We start from the raw sequence: 18891 nt of genomic DNA, 5'->3' as shown, positions 1-18891 counted from the left end.
AATGGTTTTTTATGATCCTAATCATAACCATGAAAACTCTTGGTGTGTAGGTGTATTTCAGTTTGATGTAGCCATATGCAGTACGTAAGTCAAACAATAAAATACAGAGAGAAAAGCTCTAGGCTGTCCTTAAGCTTTCTATTTTTTGTTGCATCTTCCTAGTAATCACAAAAGTATTCAAGTATTTATTATATTCATTAACATGTAGTTACATGTAGTACATGAAGTACTTAGAAGTATGTCTAATTCCAACCTTTCCCGCAGTTCTCATGGAATTAGTAAAGTTATTCATAATTTCAAAATATAGCAACAGTAATTTTCTTGACTTGTGGCTTGAAAAGGCCTTGATTAAAATATCTTATTCTCTCTCTTGAATAATGCTTTCAATTACTTTTAATGTCCTATGCATACCCACTTTCAGTCAGTATGAGTAACTAGACTGTTTTAAAATATCTCATGCAGGGAATTTTGAATTTTCTAATAATATTTGAACTTCTCTCAGTTAAAAAAGTATTTCCTGATCCACATGTTATTGATTGCTTCTCCTTAAATTTAAAAAAAAAAAACACAAAAAAGCCAGGTTGAATTCTAAGACATAAACAGTCACATTTTCATCAACAGGAGTTCTTTTTTGACATAAGGAGAGCGAGGTTCTGGAGACAGGTGCTTATCTGTGACTCAGCCTCAACAAATACCCAAAGCCCCATGGTTTAGTTGTGGCAGGTGTTGAACCCCGTGCGTGGACACCCTGCTCCTATTTGCAAGCTGCTACCAGCCGGGACTTTGCTCCAAGACTCAGTCTATGGCAGCTGGCCTCTGTGATGGGCTCTGCGGGTTATTTCAGGCTTTCCTCCTCCCAGCTCACTGTTCTCCTTCCTCCTGAGGGTTCTCCCAGCCTCCATCTGCCTGTCCCACTCTGTGCTGCATGCTCAGTCCCTGGGCTCTTTGGCTTGGGAGCATGACCCAGGCTGGCATGTCTGTGCTGCAGCTCCCAGTCCTGCTGGGATGCTGTTTGATGCCAGGGGATTGCTTCCCACAGGTATTCCAAGTGCAGGGCAGTAATTTCCCACACACTCATTACATTTTTCTGAGGCATGCTTAGTCCTGTTGGAGAGGTGCTGAAGAATTTCACTGACGGTTAACAAGGTTTTTCTGGATTTCCCATCTAAATTTTTATCAGTTTGTTTACTGGGCAGTGCTGCACCTTTAGTTGAAAGAAGCAGCTCTCATCTCCCTGCAGGTAAAATCTCCCTTCTCTGTTTGACAGCTGAAACCACCTTTCTCCTTTGCCTTTCGAAACAAATACAGAGTTTTTTGGCTGAAATGTTCTTTTAAAATAAGTCTCTCTCAAACATCATTGACCAGGTCTCTGCTGTATTCCATGTGAGTCTTTCCCAAGCACTACACAGTGTATTTGGTATTTCCCCAACTCAACAGGTTCTCGTCACACATCTTTAAGCAATATTTGCTTTGTATACTGGCTGCATGCTTGCAGACACTCTGCAGTCATCCCATGCCCAATCCATCTGCTTCTCTCCCTTCCATTCAATGGCCTTCCAGTTTATGCCCACATTTCTCAATGTTAGTCCTGAAGGGCAGGTCTCCACCCCTTTATAAATTTCTGCCTTTTAAGTTCATCTGTCCTTGATATGTGATCTCCCCTTCAGTAATGATGCATCTTAAATTTCTGACTTAAGCAGTGCTACAACATTAAGTTTACCCTGTTTTTGTTCCTCTAAAGATCAACAAAGATTATTAGAACATTTTTGCCTTTTGCTCCAAGGTTAACATCACACTTTTGAACTACCACCAATACAAGAAAAAAAAGCTAGAAAATGGGCAAATAAGACTGATCTAAAAAGAACTTTAATTTTAAAGGCCAGTAGCCCTCCTCCAGCTCCATATAGATTATTTATTTTGCATCTTTCACCTCTCTAAAATTCTGTCTTTTCAGTAAGAACTAACCATGCCTCGTGTAGCAGCTAAAAAAAGCACTTATCTCAAGATCAGATAATGTGGATATACTTCCTTTCTCATCTACAAAATCCGCCATCTGGTCAAATATCTTAGGATAGTTTGATGTTGTCTCTCACTGGGATACCAAGTGGGCGATTTAGCTCATTTTTTACTTACTTTTGAATTTAATTACTTTTTTCTACCCTCTACTATTCTTGAGAAAAGACCCTCTTAAATAAAGGCGGGTGCAACTAGAGCATATATATAAGGAAACTACAATTTCTCACAGAACAGTTGGAGAGAGGTTATGCAGAGGTTACATTTATTTCCTCGAGTTTATAATGTTTTCTTTTAAGAAGGAAATACACCCACCGACTCGCCACCTCAACCCACACACACACACACAACTCCCCCCATATTCTCACGGTAAGATACTGCCTTAATATGTGGTTGATATCAGTACATAAAAAGCTGTTGGAAGATGTAAATGACAACAGGATGATGAAAATACTCCTGTTTAAAGAGCAGCGAAACAGGGTCATGTTACCCCCAAGCCAGAGAAACACCGGGGGGTGCGCGGCCCTGGGCTGGTGTAGCCCGGTGAGGCAGCGCTCACCGCCAGGCGGGAGCTGCTGCAGTGCACCCTTTAGATGCCAGGTGAACTCCCCTTGGGACGAGCCTTTCGGAGGGCTCCCAGCTGTCGGTCCCCGGCTCGGGTCCCAGTTCCCGGCTCGGTCCCGGTTTCCCGCCCGCCCCTCTCGGGCCCCGGTTCCCGGCTCCGGTCCCCGTTCCCGGCTCGGGTCCCGGTTCCCGGCTCCGGTCCCGGTTCGGGTCTCCGGTCCCGATTTCCGGCTCAGGCCCCGGTTCCCGGCTCGGTTCTCCCGTCCCGATTCCCGGCTCGGGTCCCGGCTCCCCGCCCGCCCCTTAGGGCGCCGCCGCGCGTCCCCCGAGCCCGCCTGCGCGGGGCGCTGGCGCCACCTGGCGGCCGGCGCTGGCTCTGCAGCGCGGGGTGGGCGGGGGCAGCAGCGGCGGGAATTCCTTCGCTCCCTGAGGAGCTCTGTGAGGGAGAGGGGCGGCGCTGGCTGGCCCCCTGGCCCCGGAGAGCCTCGCTGTCGTCCTGCTTGTAGTGGTTTTGTGTGCAGATATGGTGAGACAAGTATTTGTTACTTCTATCGTTTCTTTTTGTTGTTATTTTTTTAAGACTTGTGGTCCCTTGTGGGCGCAGCAGTGTGGAAGACAATACTATGCAACAGGAGTTTGTTCTGAAATCAGTCCAAGTTTTGAGATCTTAAGAAGCTTTTCTCCAGCTGTTCAAAGTAAGGCAACATGTACAAAACACATTCAACAACAACAACAAAAAACCAAAAACAAAAACAAAAACAAAGAAAAACACAACAAAACCAAACATATCGGACAAAATCAAGAGATACTGTGTGTGGGACTGGTAATTTTGATTTCTTAAAAAAAAAAAAAAAAAAAAGTATATGCCAAAAGCAAAGTCCTGAGATTTATATGTAAAGGCTGGCAAATTGTGATCCCGTGCTGTTGTAAATATGGTCTTAATCCTCTGTATTCAGAGGCATTGCACCAGTGCAGGCTTAAAAACTGCATATGCTCTTATTGAGTTCTCATTCTGGCAAAGCCTCCTGAGCTGAAGTGTTGCCTGTGTGAGACCTAAATATGCACCTCTGTATTTAGCTGGGGTGTATATTGAGATGCAAATGCATTTAATGTCCACTTCTTATTTTTATTCTAGAGTGTTCCTCTGTTATAGATGTTGTGGTGGTTTGTGATGAGTCAAACAGCATTTATCCCTGGGATGCAGTGCGGGCATTTTTGAAAAAATTTGTACAAGGCTTAGACATAGGCCTTAACAAGACCCAGGTAAGTCAAAGACATATTTGAGAAAGACCAAAAAAAACCCAAACAAAACCTAAACAAATCAATTTTTAAAGGAAACCAAGCATGATTTTGTATAACTACAGTATCTCAAAGCCACAGATTACACAGTTATCCTACTCAGTGCTGGGAATTTTATCTCATGGTTATCATATTTCAAAAGGGATTAGTAATTTGATCCAAAATATAAATTAACTGAAATAGAAGTCTGTGTTGTATCTAGGGGAGTTAGATCTCTTTCACACATTAGACATAAAAATAGTTGAAAATAGCCTTTGGGTATGTGATAAAACTGGAACAGACTTTTAATGGACTTTTCATACAACTCTTACTTTCCAGCTGCTGCATCTTTAAAACAGGAACTTTTCCTGCTGGTTTACTCACTGATCTTTGAGGGTTTTTTTTTTCCTTTTGATTTGATGATGATAAGGAAAATTTTATTGCCTTTTTGTTTTTTGTTTTAAACATCTTCTGTCTTTACAGTTGTCCATTTTCCCTAAAAAGTTCTGAGAACAAAGACTGGGGCACTGGAAATCTCTCTCCCAAAGGCTGCCTTCTTCCTTGGGCTACTTTGGAAGTGAGGTGCTTAAATGCTAGGCTTCCTGCTCAGTTCTTTCTGAACCTCACCTTTAGCATCTTCTCTTTTTTGCCTTTGTTTTAAATGCACATCTTATCTTACATCTTTAGCTTTACCTATATTAAAAACAAGTAGGATTTGCAGTGTTGTGAAGTAACTAACCTTTAGGACTTCCTTAGAAGAGATCAGACTGAGGTGCTGTCAGCTTGTAGAACTACTGCTATTTTCTCTTTTTTCCCAGAGCTCCTTGTATTATTGCTGTCCATCAGCCCTTCCAGAAGTAACCAAGCAAACATTTAATGTCTACTATTTCAGATCATTTGCAGTAACATACTGTAGTCCATAACAAATGATACAAAGTGCAAGAGCATTTTAGCTTTCTTTGCTTTTCAAATGTGTTAATATTAATTGGTTTTATATGTGTTGAAAGAGAACTGTGCATTTGCAGACCTTTTACACCAACTTGACACATAAGTAAGCATCATGACTCTATGTAACTAATTGTAAAGCATCATAATCTAACACTATTTTTCTTTATTGCATAGGTGGGTTTAATTCAGTATGCTAATGATCCCCGAGTAGTCTTCAACTTGAATACGTATCAAACCAAGGATGAGGTTGTTAAAGCAATGGAGAAAACGTCTCAGAAGGGAGGAGATCTCACTAATACTTTCAAAGCCATTGACTATGCAAGGTGAGATGCATTGATGATCTACTGTGCAACTGTTGTAACTTACCTTACATGGCAGTGAGAGCATCTTAAACTTCATTCCCACTGGAAGTCCATGTGCCCAGGGCCCCTGGAGCAAGCTCCCAGCACTAGGCAGAATCCATCAGGTGCATTTACAGTGTCCCATGCAGACTGGCACAGGAATATGTAAACTAGAATTGCTGAAAAGCATATTGTTAACCATTGGGTTGAAGTCTGCTCTAAAGGAATTCTGGCACCCAACAGAATTGCTTGTTATGTCACAGATCTCTAAACATGACAGTGCGTCAAACAGAGTGGACAAGGTTTTAGGAAGGATGCAAAACCCCTGAAAGAAGCAAAGTTTATCCCCGGATTCAGTGGGCCCAGTAACGTTTGTGTTTGCAGATCAGGCTTTGGTTGGTTGCAGAGAAAATAAAAACTGCTTGTCTATTGTCAGTCTATAACTGCAGCAGCATGAGTGCGAAAAAATAGGGAAAATTTAAACCAATGTTTTATGACTCTGAACACATATATAAACCAGGTCCATTTCTCAACAAGAAGATGCTGTTTTGAAGTTTTATCAAGTACAGAACTCTAGGCCAAAATACATGCTGAATCAAATGAACTTGAGAATCTGGTTTAGGAACAGGCTCAGCTGTCAATGGAGTTGATATTTGCAGGAGTATTGAGAAGTCTGTTATTAATTCTGTTCTATTTTTGTATGAGCTTGATGATGTAAATTCCTGGTGTTATAAAACTGTAATAGTTCTGATACAACCCCCTTTTTGTTTAGAAATATTTGTACCAAAAAAAAAAAGTACTTTTTTTCCTGGAATTTACATTTTTATCAGAAACACTATCCAGTCCTTCCAGCCCTACGTATTTTTTTTCCTGCTTCTTTGGTTACATTTCTTATGCACTACAGAAGCAACTTGCTCTAATTCAGTGATGGGCATATCCATCACGGTGTGTGTGCTGGTTCCATCCATGATGGATTGATGTGTGATAAACCCCATGTTTCATAACAGACAGTATGCCTTCTCAGCTGAGTCGGGAGGACGCCCGACAGCCACAAAAGTCATGGTTGTTGTGACAGACGGCGAATCACATGATGGCTCCAACCTGAAAACAGTGATAGGTAAATGCAATGAAGACAATATAACCAGATTTGGCATTGCTGTAAGTAATACTGAAATTGTACATTACTGCATGTTTGAAAGATTGTTTTGTTATGTATGTATCAAAGTGCATGTTCTATACAAAAGTGGTATGTAATGCACACAATGTTATGCTGGTGAGACTGAAGCAAAGCCAAATTAATCCTCTGAGCTGAGGGAAATGCTGGTCTTTTCACTGGCTGAAAAAGCAGGACTTGTATTGCCTGAGCAGCTTCAGTGGTTTTCTCCTTTGCCAGGCCTTATGTTCTTTTCCTGTATGAATGGTCCCTTGCATAGGAAAGAACTCTAATAAGTAATTCAGTAATATGAACAAAGGTAACTTTTTTAAACTATGTAGAATATTTGCTAAAATAATACAGGAAGAAAGGGAGTAGCACCATGATCTCTCTCTCTCTCTCTCTCTCTCTCTCTCTCTCTCTCTCTCCCCCCCTTCTTATTTTGCTGTTTGTTTGTTTGTTTGTTTTTTTGCACAAGGTTTTGGGATACTTAATAAGGCATGAACTTGATACTAAAAACTTAATTAAAGAAATCAAGGGAATTGCTAGTCACCCAACAGAAAAGTATTTCTTCAATGTGTCATCTGAGGCTGCACTACTGGAAGAAGCAGGAACACTTGGAGAACGCATTTTTAGTATAGAAGGTAAAATACTCAATGCATTTGAAAAAATTACATCAGATTCTCCCAGCTGACAAGCTTAGGATTTTATTTAGCTTCAGTTTGTGCAGTATTGTGAAAATGAGGGGTAGCTGGAGCTGCAGGCTTCTCCCTGCTCGTCTCTGCTCAGGTAGGCTCTGGTTTTCACAGGTGTTCCCCCAGATACTCCACCCCTAATTAGCCTGATCTTTAAGTTAATTTATGCAGTTTGGCGAAAACATTCCTGAGCTAATGAAAATGTCTATCATGATATGGGCTTCAGGCATAGGGGCTTTTCCATTTGCAACCAAATGTATTTGTTACCACCAGAAGAATAAGGGTATCTTTATGCTTGTGAGCTTCACCTGTGTGAAACTCAAGCTATTTTTAAGTTAAAAAAAAAAAACAAAAATAAAAACAAAAAACCCCCAAAATCAAACAAAAAACCAAAAAAAAAAAAAACAGACCTACAAGCCAAACAAAACAAACCAGAACACTGGGTTTCTGATTACAGAATTGAAAATGCAATTTGTGTGCTGCCTACCAGGCCCCCTCCTTAGCACCGCCCACACTCCTGTGTATTGCTCAGAGGAAGGTGTTACAGAGGTGGCACAAAGATACTTTGGCTGTCCCAAAAGCCATCTTTAAAATTTAAGTTAAATTGAGACCTTGCCTTGGAGATGTGTAGCCTGCTCTCAACTCCCTCAGAAGCTTATTTCTGCCATGTTCCTGTACTCAGGAAGAAATCTTCCCTTCTCTTTCTCCTTCATTTAATCTTTGCTAGGCCCATACAGATACTCAAAGCAAGAGAATGGGTCTTTTTACTAAGCACTCCCACTGAATTCCTATCAATCTAGCTTAGGAAATGGATCTCACAGTATTTTTCAAGACAATTACAACAGTTTTTAGGAGTTCTATACAAAAATAAAAATTTATATTCTGTTTGGAAGTTATGAACATACAGTCATTAAAGTTGTTAATTTCAGGATATAAATGCTTCCTAGGAAACACAAAAAGAGACCAGCCACAATGGCAAAACTGTGCAAACTGATTCAAGCTATCTTGACTCTCATCTTCTGCCCTTTTTTTGGAAGAGACTTATAGCATGGCTCTTGGCTCCATCTTATCAATTTAACTCAATTGAATCCTCCAAATTTTCTACATTTTACCAGCTCTGATTTCCATTGCTTGTAAATGCTTTGGCCAAATTGGTGGATATACACAGTCCCTATATAGCTAAACGCAGAGGCAAGAAGACTGGATTTTGTGTGGTTACATAGAGATAACCATATATGCACATCTGTTTTACCAGGCACTGATCAAGGTGATACCTTCCAAATGGAAATGTCACAGGTGGGCTTCAGTGCATATTACTCACAAAAAAAGGTATGTGAGTTTAATTATTTAATGATACAAATAGATAGACAGATGTACACATGAGTGTAAGAAAAAAGAAATAAAAACACAATGTCCAATTTTAAAAACTTTTTACAAGCAGAATATCAAATTATCCTTTTAATATTTTACTTGAATATATATTAATAAGTATAATTGTATTATAGTTTTTTTCATGTACTAATTTTGAGATGTGTTAATACAATGATTTCAGTGATTTCTGAGTTCATGTAGTGGGAAAAATTTAATTCCTCCTTGCTTGTGACTAGCTATATTGTAAGGCTGGTAGGCAGCCACCAAAATATAAATAAATCAAATCTGAAAATAATTTCTCTATAAATTATAAAATTAATTATATTTGTTTAAAGCATATTTAACTTGAAAATTAGAACCAAAAATCAGATATATTTTAGTGCTAATAAATTTTAAGATTATCAAATAAGTTCTCCTTGCAAAATCCAAATGTGGTTCAATCAGCTTTCAACTGAATACAAGAAGATTTTTTTCTCAAAAAAAATGGCTTTCTTTCTCAAAGCCATTAAAGATGAATGAAATAATATTTTATAAGTCCTTTTTATTTTCACAATTTGAAGTTTTAAATTATGAAGCAGCTGATGCTAAGAAATGACAAAAAAAAGAGAAACATATGGGCATTTTTCGAGGAAAATTACATATTCAATTGTATTGCAGTTTTCTGTAAAAGTATGTCAGTTTAGTGAAGAATTTTAATAACTTGAATAAACTAAACTATGTTTGTTTTCTGTTTGCAAGTATAAGATTGTTTCTGTATGAAGTATTCTGTATAATGATCCATGCTAATTTGGATTTTAGTTTTAACTCTTCTCTCAAGAACATCTCCTTATGTAAAGAATTAAACTGTATCTATTCACATCAGGTTTTGTGTGCTGTCATTGGCACTTTTGTTGTTGAGAAATGGGGCTTTAGCTTTTTTGTACAGCTGCATTTGTGTGATCTTCAGCCTTCTGAGGATCATGGGTGCACAAAAGCATGGACTTAGCAAGCCCAACCCCAGCACGGACAGATGTAGGAAATTACAACAGTGTTTAAATAAACCCATTTTATCATGAGTTGCAGTGCCACAGGAACCAAAGCAGTCACTTATCCTCTTGCAGTCTAAGGGTGATAATCCCTTTTAATGGGGCAATAAAGTCCTGCACCTAAGGAGCAATGATGAGCAGCTCCAGTGCCTGCAGGCTTTACTCTGCATCACTGCCTTAAAGACAGTGATGTGAAATTATGCATGGAACCTTCAGCTTTGCTCGTACTTCTCCTAAATCAGGTAGTTCTAAAATGTAGACTTTTATTTTTTAAAGGATGTTCTGCTGCTGGGTGCAGTTGGGGCCTATGACTGGAGTGGAACAGTAGTTCAGGAGTCTTCAGACAGAGCCACCACCTTTCCAAGCCATGTGTTTGAGAAGATTCTACAGGATAGAAATCATAGCTCATACCTAGGTAAGGGGCTGAAATCTGGAAATGTGTGAAACCTTGATTAAGATATTAAAGAAGTTGGAAAGTTCTCCCCTTGCCAGATTGGTGTTAAGAAATTATTTGAGAATGTGAAAAGATTTTTTGGTCAAAAAGATTATTTTTTACTAGTCAATAGTTCATTGAATAAAAACTTTAATTTTTTTTAAATCCTACTACTATCAAAGTGGTAAGCTGAAAAAAAAATCTGTCTTTGTCACTGCTGTGGTTTAACCCCAGCTAGCAGCTAAGCAGCCACTCAGTCAGTCCTCTGAAGGGGAGTGAGAATGCAGGACAGTCAGAAGAGTCAAAGTCAGCGAACTCCTGGGCTGAGATGCAGACAGAGAAAGTGAAAGTCAAGCATGCAAGCAAAGCAAATCAAGGGATTTATTCACCGCTTTCCATGGACAGACAGGTGTGTTCAGCCAGCCCCAGGACAGCAGGGCTCCTACACACACAACTGTGACTGGGAAGACAAAAGTCATCACTCTGAATGTCCCCTCCTTCCCCCTGCAGCTTTATACACCGAGAGTGCCACCATACAGAATGGAACGGTCGTTTGTGTCATTGGTGGGCAGCTGCCCGGGCTGTGTCCCCTCCCAGCTCCCTGTGACCCCTCCCAGGCTCCTCCCTGGTGTGACACACTGAGGAGCAGAAAAGGCCTTGACACTGGGTGGGCACTGCTCAGTAGTAACTAAAACATCCCTGTGTTATCAACACTGTTTCCAGCATAAATCCAAATCACAGCTCCACACCAGCTGCTGTGAAGAAATTTAACTGTATTCCAGCCAAAACCAGCACAGTCACAGAGACGTAATAAATCATGGGATTTGAAAAGGCTGCTTAGTGAATCATACTGATCATTATGAGTTGCTTCTGTTACAGTATTTGAGTGTCCTTCCCCACTTCGATGTGGATGAGAAGCTGATTGACTTTCTATTGTTTCATATGTGCTCGCTGTTTTCTTAGCCTTTTCCAGTTCAGTTTGTAGATTTTGAATATTACTACCACTTAATAGAGATGCTACTTATAATCTCCGTATGTATTTTTGACATGCTTTTGTGGCCCAATAAAGCCAGTCTGTATTCTCAGTTCATTGAACTGCTTTCTGTAAACCTTCAACATGCCTGCTCTCTGTTTCATCCTTGAAAAATGCTACTACATTAAGCATCTGTAACTTTCTCATTCTTAAAGATATTTAATAATATGCTCTCTTTGCAACTAACATACTCTTTTTTCCCCCGATGGCTCAGCATTACTTGCATCCAACAAAATGAATAAATCTAAACCCAAGCAAATGAGCAATAGCTCTTTTGGGTGTATGACCTCTTCAGACTTTCTCTTACTTAATTTTCTTAATAATTTTTTAAAGCTCAGGTAATTCCCTTTCTCTACAAGGCAGTTTCAGTGTATTTACTTTTATCTTTCTGGAGCAAACAATGTTGTTGCCTTTTCTGTCCCTTTATTTCCCTTCCACTTTCTGTCCTCCAGTAGGAGCTCTCCATACCAGCTTTCTATCATCAGCTTGGGAGAGCAAAACTTAAAAAGCTGCTAGAACATCTCAGCCTGCTCAATTGCTCTGCAGCCGGCTCTGCATGGCACCCACTCACTTCAAATGATTGTATTCTGTATTGATTAGAAGGTGTGTACTTGACTCGCAGAATAAAATATCATTTTGTTGCTCATTGAACTTGCAGTCAAAAAAGTTGTGTGTGTCTGAACAAAAAATCTGAATTAGACTGGTGTGATGCGAAGATCGAGGCATAATCCTTTTAGACTGTGCTCCTCATGTTGTTCTGCAGCTTGCTAAAGGTCTGCATATTCTGTCCCATCACTGGCATTTTGTTATTGAGTTTAACTATAGACTTTATAAAGGATTACTTTGTTTTCTTTGCTTAAAATAAATTTGCTGGAACAAAACCACAGAAATCTAAAGTATGTACTAATGCTAGATTTATACTGCTAATACATGTTTACATTTTTACAGGTATTAAATGACATTTCCTGAAAGCAAATAAATGCTAGAATAATGGTAATGAGGATTAAAATGTTCAGAGAAGTTCAATCAACCCTCCAGCTGACAAGCTGTTCATGTAGCCCCTTCTATTCAGACAAACCACTGGTCTGTGGTTTAGTGAGCTGTGGGAAAATGCACTGCAAACTTTGAACCAGTCGTCAAACTAGGGAGGAACACCTAGCTTCTGCAAACGTTCATCTCATATTTCTCTTTATTTCTTCTTTCCAAGGATACTCGTTGCACGGTTTTTTCCCTTCACAAGCGTCTCCTTCACAAGCATCACATTTTTGTGGTCTACATTTTACTGAATAGGCTAAGCTATTGTGTTATTCTGTAAACCTGCTTCAACTTGATCTGTGTGTCATTGTTCTCTCCAGGAGAATATTGCAAATTTTATACATATGTGACAGCATAACTTCCCATCTGGAATCATCATGCTGTTCAATTAACATACTAGATTGATTTATCCTCTGTGCTTTTATGGATAACCAACTGATAAATTGTAATTAAAGATCTCTCACATATGTTAAATGTTGATTTCTATACCCAGGTTACTCTGTTGCTGTTCTCTCAACTGTGAGCTCTGTCTATTTTGTTGCTGGTGCACCAAGATCCAACTACACTGGCAGAGTGGTGGTTTATAACGTTGACAGTGATGGTAATGTTGCAATTGTGCAGTCACAGAGAGGCGAGCAGGCAAGTATATTTTGGTCATGAATAGACACTTTCAGGGATCTTTTTTTATTGACCCAGCAGTAAATTGCAATTTGTTTTGCAAATTCCTCTTTGTCTCAAAGCATTTAGAATCCACTTGAACTTTTCTCTGCCGCTAGACTATTTCAATGAGGTTAGCTGTTACTCTTAAACAGTATTTTAGGAAGTCATCCAATTGGTGGCAAAAGATAATATACAAATCTAACTAATGTATCCTTCTGTCAACAATTCAAATCAGGAGACACTCAGTAAACTCTGCTCTGCCTGAGAAGTTATGAAGTAGATGGCATCAGAAGACAGATATGGAAGCTCAATCTCTTTTTCTCTGTTTGGAAAAGAGGAATAGTTTTAGCTGGTTTTGGTACCATCTGTAAGACAAATCTGAGAGTAGGTCAGAGGCTGGATAGTTTCATGTGCAGTTATAAAAAATATATACTTCTCATATCTTACTTTCTGCTGGCATTTGTACTGCTAAAGCCATAGCAGCAACTATGGGACAGAAATAGTGAAATATGTGTAAGGATATGATTCTTCCAACAATGGAGCATGCTATAGAGTAATTTAATTCATCAACATTCAGTAGCATTAGAGCATTAGTGGATATAAGTTTTCTGAATCAGGTGCTAAAACACGATTTACAAAAGCCACAAAAGCCCCATACAGTGACAACTTATTTGCTTATGATTTCAGATTGGCTCCTACTTTGGCAGTGTGGTGTGTTCAGTAGATGTCAACAGGGATTCTGTGACAGATGTGCTGCTTGTGGGTGCACCAATGTTCATGAATGACCTGAAGAAAGAAGAAGGGAGAGTGTACATGTTTTCCATCACAAAGGTAAAAATGGCTCAAGCCAGCGCTGCTTAGGGCTAATTTCTTTCAAATCAGATTGGCCACATGCATACTAAAAGACCTTTGGCTTCTCCAGATCCTCAAAGTCACTATTTAGTGAATCTTTTCAAAGTGTTAGAAATATTTAAAGTGACTTTTTAACAAGAAACAGAGCACGTGCTTATCCTGGGGTGTGGCATAAGGGCAGGGATGAATGGTGCCAAGCCTTCCTGATTAGAGGGATGTGTGGAGGACTTTCCAATGCTGCCTGGCTTGTTCTGCTTTTCAGTAGCAGCTGCAAACTTGCCCCAGAACTGCTTGTGCATGTAATCTGGGAATTAGGCAGCTGGAACAGACCAACATGGAGCCAATGAGCAAGGCAGTAGCTAAGCACTGTTAGTAGTCAGGGGCCTGGTGCTCCCTGTGTCTTCCTGGTCCTGGTGTCAGGCAATGTCATGCTAATATAGCGTGGATTGGCTGTATCTCTGAAAAACCTAGCTCAAGGCTTTTGCTAAGTAATTTCCCTTTTGTTTTTGGTGAATGTATTCAATGCCTGACAGTATTCCCAAAGCAGTCCTAAGAAATGCTTTTCTACCAGCTTTCTGCATTGTTTCATAGACTCTAACACTGGATGGTCACCATAACTCTTGTTGTCTCCTCTGTTCAGTAAAGCTTAGCATCATTAGTCTGATGCTTGACTGACAGTGCTTTTTATTCAGACCCATAGTAGTTGTTTTCAGAATATATGTATTAACCATACAGAGCCCTCTGGCATTTTTGAACAGTCTTTCATTCACTGGATGTCTGTAAAGCAAATTAATTTCTGACATCCATCAGAGAAAACAGAAAACGGTCTCTTTACTAGGTAAATTGCAATCAAATAGAGAGGAAGGACCATGCTCTGCAGCAGGACCTCAGTCTGAGTATCCTAATGCAACAGGAAACTAACCAAAACCAATTTCAATGTAGATGGCGGAGTTGAAAGTTGGCAGCTGGCATTGGTCTTTTTGCCTGTGGTATCAGACATGAGATATGAAAGAAAAATGAAAGGATTTTTTTTCTTTGCTTTTGAAAACCAAATAAATTGGAAGATTCTCTTTCAATTTTTAGTTGTTGTCAAATGTTTGGTTTAAATATTAAATAAGAAAGAATAATGAAAGGTACTTTCAATGTTTTTTAAAAATCTGGATTTGTGCAAGTTGTCCCCATTGCGCAAGTAATACTTTTCTAGTCATTTTTAATAAATAACTTGGCTGTTATTTCTAAAATTTTAATCACAGTATGGTAACTGAAGTTAAAGGTGAGAATGCTATTTGCCAGAGCTGCATTTAATCTAGTGTAAATGAGATTATTTAACTATGAAGATCTCCAATCTTTCTTTCTTCATTGGCATTTGAGAGGTCAGGAGTTTACCATTTGGACACATGTTTTTTGCATTAGTTTAGTAAGGAAATTCCATTTCTGTTTCAAAGAATTATGTCCAGTTACATAATTTCCATTCCCTCTGCATAAAAACCAGTAATCCAAAACTGGAAACTGTATTTTTCAATGTATTGTGAAACTTCAGAACAGTCAGATGAGGACAGAGAGGGCATTTAAGCTTCATACATATGGTTATATTTGCTGTTAGTACTTTGCATAGCATGCTTTGATTTTGCTGTGTAATTCTTGCCAAGACTTTGAGACATAATGCAAACTGAATGGGCAATACAATGGGGAAGGAATTCAATGTTGAGCTATCTGAGGGGAATGTACTGGGAAACAGAAACAAAAAACAATGCACATAGATACTGCTCCTAGGTCTAATCTGGTGCAATGATAGCTGAGTTTCTGCTTTTTCTTATTTTTCATTTTTTAAAGAGAATCTTGGATCAACAAGAACTCTTGGAAGGTCCACAGGGGTCAGAAAATGCACGCTTTGGATCAGCAATTGCAGCACTTGCAGACATTGATTTGGATGGTTCTAATGATGTTGTAATAGGGGCACCACTGGAAAACCAAAACTCGGGAGCAATTTACATTTATAATGGATTTCAAAAGACTATACGCACCAAATATTCTCAGGTAAATAACTGTGTTGTGTAATGCTGTACTCGGTGCCTTTAAACCTGCTAGAGGAAAACAGAAGGTTTTCTGTGCTTTAATTGGCTAGTGTTTCAACCCCTTAAGGGAATGCTGTTATTCTCATGGTTTATTTCACATTTTGTGCCTTTCCTCCTTTCAGCTGTCAGTATATCCAGACTGATGTTGTGGTGTTAATAAACCATATAGAGGAAAAGCATGTGCAAGATGCTCTTTCTGAGCTATTTTTGATGCCTGAGTGTGAAGTCAACTACTATCCTAAAACTGGCACCTGTTATTTTCAGGTTTTTAGTGTTGATGTACAGCAATGAAGATTAGATAAATCCCAGCTCTGCAATTTAAAAATACATAGTATTAAAGGTCTTTCTCTAGTCTTCATATAAACTATAGTGGTAATCTTGCTGTCATTTTCTATGCAGATTTTCTGGTTGCAGCAAGTATTTGTTAGAACTCCTATTAAGCTTCGTATTCTTTGGGTTGCTCAATGTGAGATGGAAAAAGTTTCCAGCTGTATCTGGCATACAGCAGTCAGTTAGTTGATCTGCACCCAAGACAGAAAAATCTAGTCCTTTGTCTGCTCCAACAGAGGAGAAAGAAGTGCTACAAAAGCATCTGAGAAAACACCCACAAATGCATTTTGTTTAAACAATACATTGCATATACAGGGAGTATCAGTGAAAATCTGTTAACCAGGCTACTATCTACAGACTTAAGCATGCTTTGGCAAACTCAGTAACCAAACTCTCTTTCCCAGAAAATCTTAGGATCGGATTCTGCTTTTGGACAAAAGCTCCAATTCTTTGGAAGATCAGTAGATGGCCATAGAGACTTAGATGACGATGGCATTACTGACGTATCAGTTGGTGCTGATGGAAATGTGGTTGTGCTATGGTTAGTATACTCTTTCTTAGAAAGGAAGCAGTTAGTGCTTCAGATGCAGCAGTTGAACATGAAGTTAATTAAACAGGAAAAATAAGCAAATCAAAAAGCTCTTTTGTTCCACATGTTCAGTGCTAGCACACTTACTGCCTCATCACTGCTATCAAAACTAGCTAAAAAAAGAGCATTAGACTGAATCTCTATTAGGCATTTATCATTAAACCACTGAAAGCCAAGGCAGAGGGGCACAGAAACCCAAGGCAAAGGGCAGAGCCAGGGCATGTGGGAGGAAGCCAGGTGGCAGAGCCTGCTGGGAGGGACCTGACCAGGAATGAGAGGGCCAGGAGACATCTTTCTGCTCCTGCTGTGCAGACACATGGTCCAGAGGGAAGGGACAGCAGCAGGGAATGGGGCTTGATGGAGGGTGTTTGTAACAGCGGGCTGTGTACCTCAGCAGCCAGAGTATAATTTTGATAGCTGAGCCTGAGAAAGGCGAAACCACGTCTCACACAACCTGTGTGACCTTTACTGGCTGATAGGCTGGTATGAGGGCAGCCTTGTCCTGCAGGGTAAGGACAGAGAGCAGTAATAGAGAGCTGACAACTAGTTCTGGCAAGAAACACATTTGTAATGGCACATTGCCTTTGCCACAGAAGTCAGAGTACTTTCACAATATATAAAAACGTTTCACAGAACCCAAATCATCTGCCTGCCTACGTAGACTGTGATTTCCACTCCTTGCTTGAGGAGCTAAATTCAAATGCTGTTTCCTTTCCTTTGCCTGTCATGCCTGAGGCTCCCCATTGTAAGAAAAATATCAGTGAATTGCTACTTCTTTCATAATGAAACAAGATAATTAAAAATGAATGGTCAGTTTGGACCTTTGCTGCTGCTGCTGCTGGGAATTTCATTAAAGAAAATTATGCTCCTTGAAGTACCAGCATTTATTCAGATTTGATTAATGAAGATGCTTGTTCTTCTTTCACTCTGACATTTGGGCTGAATAATGCATTTCATTTTGATTAAAGTGTTTGTTTTTACATGCAGGGTTCCTTTGAAATTCTTCTTCAAAATCTTGATTAAGTACATTAAAGTTGTTTTTCAGAAAAATTAGATTATTAAATAAAATGAAGAATTACCCATCTTCATCTTCCCAGAAGAGCTCTAAAGGAGCAGAAGGTTACTTATTTGGAAAACAGGCCAAGAGTTTTATTCTCTGATACCTTGAGGGATTGATTAGGGCACAGGCTCAAGCCATCAAGCAGCCATTAATTTGACATGAAAATACATATTGTTATTGCTGTAAGCAATGGTATTAACAAACTCATGTATACCTAAGGAAAAATAATTTTACCAGTGCCATTAAAAGAAGTTTACATTGGGAACCTAAAAAAATCAATACTAACATTTACAGATAGTATTGGATAACAGCTTCTGTGTTACGTAGTGTTCTTCAAAACCCCATGTAACTTTTAAAATTTATTTTTCAGGTCAAGAGGCATTGCAAATGTGTCCATAACTGCTTCATTTAAACCTGAAAAAATCAGTCTGCTGAACAAGAACACAGATATAACTGTCAAAATATGTTTTCAGGCTTCATTTAGACCTGCTAAGAAAAATAATCAAGTGGGTAAGAGTATTTCAATGATATGTCTTATATTAATTTCTGCAAAAGTCCATTATTTAAATGAGTAATGAAAAGTCTAAATATGTATTAGACTGAATGTCAAGAATCACAAAATCAATGTAAAAATTAAGTGCTTGAGAAAGTGTTTTTAAGACCTAACTCATTACTGGCTCCATACTCTTTGAAAAGTGGGGAATTAACAGTATAGAGGACAGCTGTGTCCTTGTTGTTCAATAATCCCCAAAAATGTAATTAATGTGGAACTAGGTTCATCCAACCTTCTGTTTTCAACAGCAGACTGCATACCTTTCTTCTTCATAAAAAGAAAATTAAATATTTTTCAGAGGGTCAGAGCAGCTTTCAGTGGGAGGAAGCTCTTCTTTTCAGAGCACAGTGAATATTTCTGTGACCAGCAGTGGGCTCCCATGAAGTTTTCAAGTTCAGTCTCACAGACAACACCAGTTGGACTGCTTCAGTGCTACATAAAGTGCCTTTAGGAGCTCATGAATTTAAGCTATAAAATAACAATGAACCTTCACAACAGAATAGTCATAAAACAAAGAGGAGGTGGCAGAAATTATTATGTGATTGAAGAGAAGATGCAGATTGTTTAAAGTCACCTCTGAGTTCAGAGATATTGTTGCAAGGGCCCTTTACCTAGAGTAACCCTGGCCCTGCTGACTGGCTTTTTGCCTGAGCTGCAGGCTCAGACATCTGCAGTGGAGGCTGGATTGGCTGCCATTTGATGTGCCCCTTGCAAATCAGGACCTAAACCTGTTTGACTGCTTTGGAAAACACAAGAGAAAGTATTTTCATTTTGAAACTGCTCTGTATTTAGCTATGAAAAACATGAAATACTTAGTGTGGTTAGGAAAGCCTGGTCCCTATAATATTGAGCATAGTAATGAGATCGCAGGCAACCATGCTCA

General features: G+C 39.2%; 1 protein-coding gene across 2 annotated transcripts in view; it reads left to right on the top strand.

Annotated features, from left to right (window-relative positions):
* Positions 1-18891, top strand: part of ITGA2 (integrin subunit alpha 2) — a 67670-nt gene that overhangs the window by 28400 nt on the left and 20379 nt on the right. The window contains exons 5-16 of one of the 2 annotated variants that reach the window (XM_030968181.1): positions 3158-3272; positions 3731-3840; positions 4978-5126; positions 6152-6302; positions 6776-6941; positions 8248-8321; positions 9665-9803; positions 12383-12528; positions 13237-13380; positions 15235-15438; positions 16211-16347; positions 17826-17965. In XM_030968181.1, the coding sequence (XP_030824041.1) occupies positions 3158-3272; positions 3731-3840; positions 4978-5126; positions 6152-6302; positions 6776-6941; positions 8248-8321; positions 9665-9803; positions 12383-12528; positions 13237-13380; positions 15235-15438; positions 16211-16347; positions 17826-17965 (1675 nt within the window). Of the gene's footprint in view, positions 1-3157; positions 3273-3712; positions 3841-4977; positions 5127-6151; positions 6303-6775; positions 6942-8247; positions 8322-9664; positions 9804-12382; positions 12529-13236; positions 13381-15234; positions 15439-16210; positions 16348-17825; positions 17966-18891 lie in introns of both variants that reach the window. The other variant, XM_030968180.1, reaches the window with a different exon arrangement.

This window comes from Camarhynchus parvulus, chromosome Z (assembly GCF_901933205.1).
Source record: "Camarhynchus parvulus chromosome Z, STF_HiC, whole genome shotgun sequence".
NCBI classification, from domain to species: Eukaryota; Metazoa; Chordata; class Aves; order Passeriformes; family Thraupidae; genus Camarhynchus; species Camarhynchus parvulus.
This window is presented reverse-complemented; position numbering and strand designations above follow the sequence as displayed.